At 37.8% G+C, this 5185-nt stretch overlaps 1 protein-coding gene across 2 annotated transcripts; it reads right to left on the bottom strand.

The window, feature by feature from the left end:
- LOC110102572 (YTH domain-containing protein ECT4) lies at positions 1–4813 on the bottom strand. Of its 2 annotated transcripts, none has more exons than XM_020830951.2 (9): positions 4579–4813; positions 4025–4101; positions 3751–3910; positions 3392–3465; positions 2490–3053; positions 1631–2221; positions 1334–1546; positions 1081–1227; positions 1–786 (listed from the first exon to the last, which is right to left on the bottom strand). In XM_020830951.2, the coding sequence occupies exons 1-9, from the start codon at positions 4604–4606 to the stop codon at positions 538–540; spliced, it is 2103 nt and encodes a 700-aa protein (XP_020686610.1). In that variant the 5' UTR covers positions 4607–4813; the 3' UTR covers positions 1–537. The 2 variants fall into 2 exon arrangements, with proteins under 2 accessions (XP_020686610.1, XP_020686608.1); XM_020830949.1 differs by having other exon boundaries at positions 2466–3053; positions 4579–4812.
- Positions 4814–5185: the final 372 nt, after the last annotated feature.

The raw sequence follows: 5185 nt of genomic DNA, 5'->3' as shown, positions 1-5185 counted from the left end.
TTTGGCCTTTAAACTCCTGCATTGCATTGAAGAAATAGTATAGGATCTGTTTCCAGATTCTCATAGATACAAAAGCAGAGAAGGCCTCTTTACAAAACTAAAAAGCTACATGGAACGACACTCAAACCCACCGTCTGACACCCCAAATACTTAAAACCCATAAAACACAAAGATGGCAATAAAAAAGCAAGATAGAAAAGGAAATGAAACCACCAAAGACATTAAAGAAAACAAAAAAAGGCATTCACTAGCAAATATTACCTAAATTGCAAAACAGGCAAGTATAGAAGAAAGGGTAATTAGCTTCTACCAACTATAGCAAGGTTCACTAAAAGTGACTCGAACAACACTGAACTGAACTGAAAAAGATGATCCCAACGTTATCACAGAGCTCCAATTTGATCTGTTAACAAAGCAGCCTTGGAAGATTCAGATAAACTTTAGCGGTTGAATACTTAGCATCAACTTCACTACCAGCAAGACGCTGAAACAAACTTTGACACAAAACCAAGGCTACAGTTGTATTGAAGGTTGAGCTTAGCAGCCATTTGAAGCACTGTTTGTCACTACCCGCTTTTCAGGTGCTGGTCTTGCTCCCTTAGAGGCATCAATGGAGACTGCAGGCAAGGAATTATCATCGGAAGGCTTCCGTTCACCAAGGCCAACTGAAATGACTTCCTTCTTTAGAACTGTAATTGATTCCAAAGGCTTCTGCAATCTTGGGTTTCCATTAATTCCATCCTTGCTCTTTTCATCAACAGTGTCCACTGGTTTTAAGTCAACAATCTGCCAAAAGCAATCAGAAAGAGAAACAAGCTTCAGAAAACAATATTTTCATGAAACATAATTATCCACAAAGCAAGCAAAAAGCAGAAAGTTAGAATTTCAATAAGAAAGTACGTTCATAATTCCATCAATCAAATCTAAGGCAAAGATCAAGCGTGTCAAGAAGTTCAAAGACAGCAATGATATGGCAAATCCCAACGTATCACCATGGAAGCAACAAGAAAAAGAGGAATTACTTTGCAACGATGAATAATGAAGAGTTTGAGGCAAATCAAAACAAAACTCAAACTATACCAGCTTGCTATGCTGCAGCTGTTTAGCCCTCTTTTCTTGGATAACCTTTTGACGAGTTTCATAGAAACCGAAATCATCCAAAATGGAAGTCTTGCTGGTATGCTCCTTGAAAATCTTAAGAATTTGAATGCCTTGCTCAAGCTTTACCTGCAAAAAGTAATACAAAAAAAAATTTAAGGATGAAGAGAATATTATAATTCAGAATCAATTACTAAACTTTTGATAAGGAAGTTCTAAATTAATGTTTCCATACTTCCTGAGTGTCTCTGCTATTTGTAACTGGTTTGTTGTCATTGCTTTCTATTGTAATGTGCTTCAGAATGTTGTTAGGTACATCTTTGACAATGTGCCACTTCACATTGAAGCAACCATTCCACTTATCCTGCTGCCAATAATCAACGGTCTTATTGAAATCCACTGGCCCAACCATTTCCGCAACACCAACAAACTGTCCACTTGTATTTACCTGTTATCACCCAATTCAAAATTTCACTAACAAGCAAGTAAAACAAAAGTAGGTAAAATTACTAGGAAAAGGTTTTGCTCTTACAGAAAATAACAAAAACACTGGGCATTCAATTGCCATTTCCTTTGCCTCCTTGTAAGCAGCATCAAGTTTCTTGTTGCCATTGGGTGTGCTGGCCCAGACATTGTACTTGATACTCTTATGAATGTCATCTTCACTATATGACTTGATGACAAAAAATTTGGCCTCTGCGTATTTATCAGAGAAATCAGCTCTATTGTATTGCTCTCTGCCAGAAACAACACTAGGATCCTCGACATTTTCATATGGAGGGAGGCTCTGCCCTTTTGCTGCAATAGTAATCGTCGATACAGGAGCCTTGTAATTTTTAAAGCGGTTAGCCCTTGGTCCTCTGTTTAATTCACTTAATCCATCACCATTATCATTTTCAAAGCCATAATAGCCATTACCGCGGCCTCTAGGCTTGTATTTTCCATCCACAAACATACCCCAACGACCATTGATTCTGGAGTCATAGATGTTTGTTCCATAAGCATTTCCAGATCTAAATGCATTACCACACTGCCCGTACATTCGGTTGGTTGGGTACATCCTGTTAATGATACCATGAGCTGCTGGGCCCATACCAGGTGCCGGTCGCGGAGAATGCAAGCCCTGAAACAAGTTGAATTGCACATGAGCTGCCACATTAACTCATCTTGATTACTTAATTAGCATCAATGAAAACAATTGAATAAAAGAGAAGCTATGAACATACACAAAACCAAACTAAATACATGAGATCACTACCAATAGAACAAGAAAACTAAAAAAAATTCGGAAATGGAAGCAATGGGCAAAAGCTATATGCATACAAATTATCACTGTTTGTTACAAAAAAGATAAAAAAATTGCATACCATGAGCTGGGGTACAGAACGTACATTCTGATTTCTTGATGGCGCTGAATTAGCATTATGCGAAGCAGTCGAAGATACAGCATTGTTTGTAGCTGATCTAGTATAGGCATCAGAGAAAGTAGATCCATCAAACCATGGAATGGGTGACCGCATACCATCAAAATTGAACCTTGGGTCCTGGTATCCAGGAGAGGGGTGTCCACCAAGTAAAACGCCTCTACCATATGAACCATTTGAAGTCAAGGTTGAATTTTGCTGGCCTTGTTTTAGAGACGCAGAACCACCATTCGCAGTGGCACTCACATTATTGACCCCATTTGAATTTGATTTGGCAGCGTCCACGGGTACGGGAGGCTGATCTGCAACCACAAGTGAATTTACTTCTGCCTGAGAAGTAGGAGCATTGTTTGAAGAGTATGTCCCATTTGGGACTGCTTGTGGCTGGAAATATGGAGAGGGATATTGATAATGCTGAGCACCATACATTTGGCTGTCATGGCCAAGAGATGGAACAGCAGAACCAGAAGAGGGATAAGCACCATAAGGTGTATATCCATATCCATGGTGATACATATCACCATAAACTCCCTGAAAACATGAATAACATCAGAAAGTGAATTTGAATTCTCAAACCAGAGCAATAAAAATAAGCAAAATCAACTCTTCAAATGTTGTGCTTGAATGCAGATAAGTCAATACAAATATATATGCTGCAATGACAAGTTAAAAAACCAGTTTTAACAAATAAAAAAGAAGGTTTTGGTAAAGACTACGCAATATACCGTTATAAATAAACATTCACTACAAGGTAGTATAAAATTAATAAAAAACAACAAATTCAAAATTTACATGAAAATGGCAAAAACTGCACAAGTTTGAATAAAGTAATCTTGGTGGATACAAATTTAAGTGGCAAGGTTTCTTACATGTGGCACCTCCACTCCTTCAGGGTTTAAATATCTAGAATACTCGTCCCAATCTCCCATCGAACCATCATAACCTGCAACATTCTAGAGATAGTTAATTAAAGTTAAATACAAGCAATAAAGCTAGAGCAACCAAAATAGCACTGCACTTACAATAAAGGAGTTTCAAGGTTGGGGACGATGCAAGTAGTTATAACTCATTGGATAAAATGACAATTAAAAGAAGGGAAAACCTATTATGAACGGTAAAACTATTTATCATAAAATCAAATCATAACTACATGGTTGGATACTGCAAACAATAACTATGAATGCTTAGAAGACTAAGTAGCATAGAAACTATGGAAACTTATCCTCACCTCTATAATAATAAGCTGACGATGGATAACCGTTATGCAGATACCATATATTATGATCCATGTACTCCGGAAGAACAGGGGTCACAGATCGTTCTGATGATGGGATCTGAACCTTTGGTGCTTCCACACCATTTGCTGACCCATACTGGATCCCAGAAGGCTGCCCAGTTTAACCATAAAACATCAGTAATCCATCACGGAGCTATATATCGAATTTCAGAGAGAATTCAAGTTCGCGATATCAAGAAAAACAATCTTAGAGGAGCAGAAATACCTTCTTAGTAACCTCAGGAGCATCATGAGTCTTGCTCTTGGATTCCAACGTCAGCTTCTGCAGTAAATCTGTAGCTTCTGTGAAAAAAACCCGATTAAGGACCAACACATCCACTACAAATAAGATTGACGGGAATGAAAACTTATCCAAACACCCAACCAATTTCCCGATTCCTGATGGCATATCAAAAGATTGAAGCAATCAGGAAAAGAAAGTCAACAAAGTTCAAAAACCATAGGCAAGCCAGAAAAAAAGTCAAAAGAAAAAAATAACATACAAGGAGATCTTTTTCCCTAATAAAACGAACTAACATGAGGGATTCGATAAAAATTTTCCAGAAAAAGAGTAAAAAACTAAGCTTCACCACAAAAAACTCCATAGCTCCAAACACAGGCGTTCGATCCGCAATAATACCTCCCAAAACCCTCGAAAGTAGAGTGCGTAAGAAATACTGATGAAACAGCGCAGGTCTGATTCAGATCCAATAAAAACACAACCAGATGTAAGCAACAAAATCCATAAATATAGGCAGCAAAGGCAGGTGATAAGGATACGATCTGCAGCAGGGGCAACAGCCGCCATAATCGGAACTCGCGCAGAAGATTTGGGATAGAAGCGCGACTAGATACCAAGACGGTGTAGGATGATAGATCGAAACCCTAACACTAGGGAAAGATGGCACGATGCAGAGAGGCTGAGGAGTTCAAATTAGAGATTTCAGGAAAAACCCTAAGAAGTAAGCTAGGAGCGAGCGCCGCCACAGGAGAAGGAGAGGGTTATGGTCATGGGAAACGTTGATTCAAATAGCTCCACGACTCCGCCTCCAAAACAGGATTTTTTTTATTTTTTTCGCATCTTTTCCAGTAAAGATGTAATTACGGTTCGCACCAAAAACCCTAATTTTTTAACGCGTCGGTAGATCTATGCTGCACTGCTAAAAAAGTATAACTTTTTCCTTAAGAAAAGAATCCTTGAGGTATATTGTATATTTTTTTTATTTAATATAAAATAAATACAATTTAAATTTGCAAGATATTATAAATATTCAAATATCTTATTCTTTATTTTGAAAATAAAGTAAATAGATAATGTTCAAATCTAGACCAATACTCACTTGAGCTTTTATATTGTTTGTCATTGTCTTCGAAGTTCTAACATACG

This window comes from Dendrobium catenatum, unplaced genomic scaffold (assembly GCF_001605985.2).
Source record: "Dendrobium catenatum unplaced genomic scaffold, ASM160598v2 fragScaff_scaffold_637, whole genome shotgun sequence".
Classification (NCBI taxonomy): domain Eukaryota; kingdom Viridiplantae; phylum Streptophyta; class Magnoliopsida; order Asparagales; family Orchidaceae; genus Dendrobium; species Dendrobium catenatum.
Note: the sequence above shows the minus strand (reverse complement) of the source record. Positions and strands in the feature narration are given on the sequence as shown.

Excerpts from the sequence above, each read along its gene's own strand:
- LOC110102572 (XM_020830949.1), bottom strand. The coding sequence starts at position 4,606 with ATGGCGGCTGTTGCCCCTGCTGCAGATC. Across the intron at positions 3,911-4,024 it reads CTCCTGAGGTTACTAAGAAG|CCTTCTGGGATCCAGTATGG; the intron begins GTATTTCTGCTC and ends TAAACTGGGCAG. Across the intron at positions 3,466-3,750 it reads GTCAGCTTATTATTATAGAG|GTTATGATGGTTCGATGGGA; the intron begins GTGAGGATAAGT and ends AGAATGTTGCAG.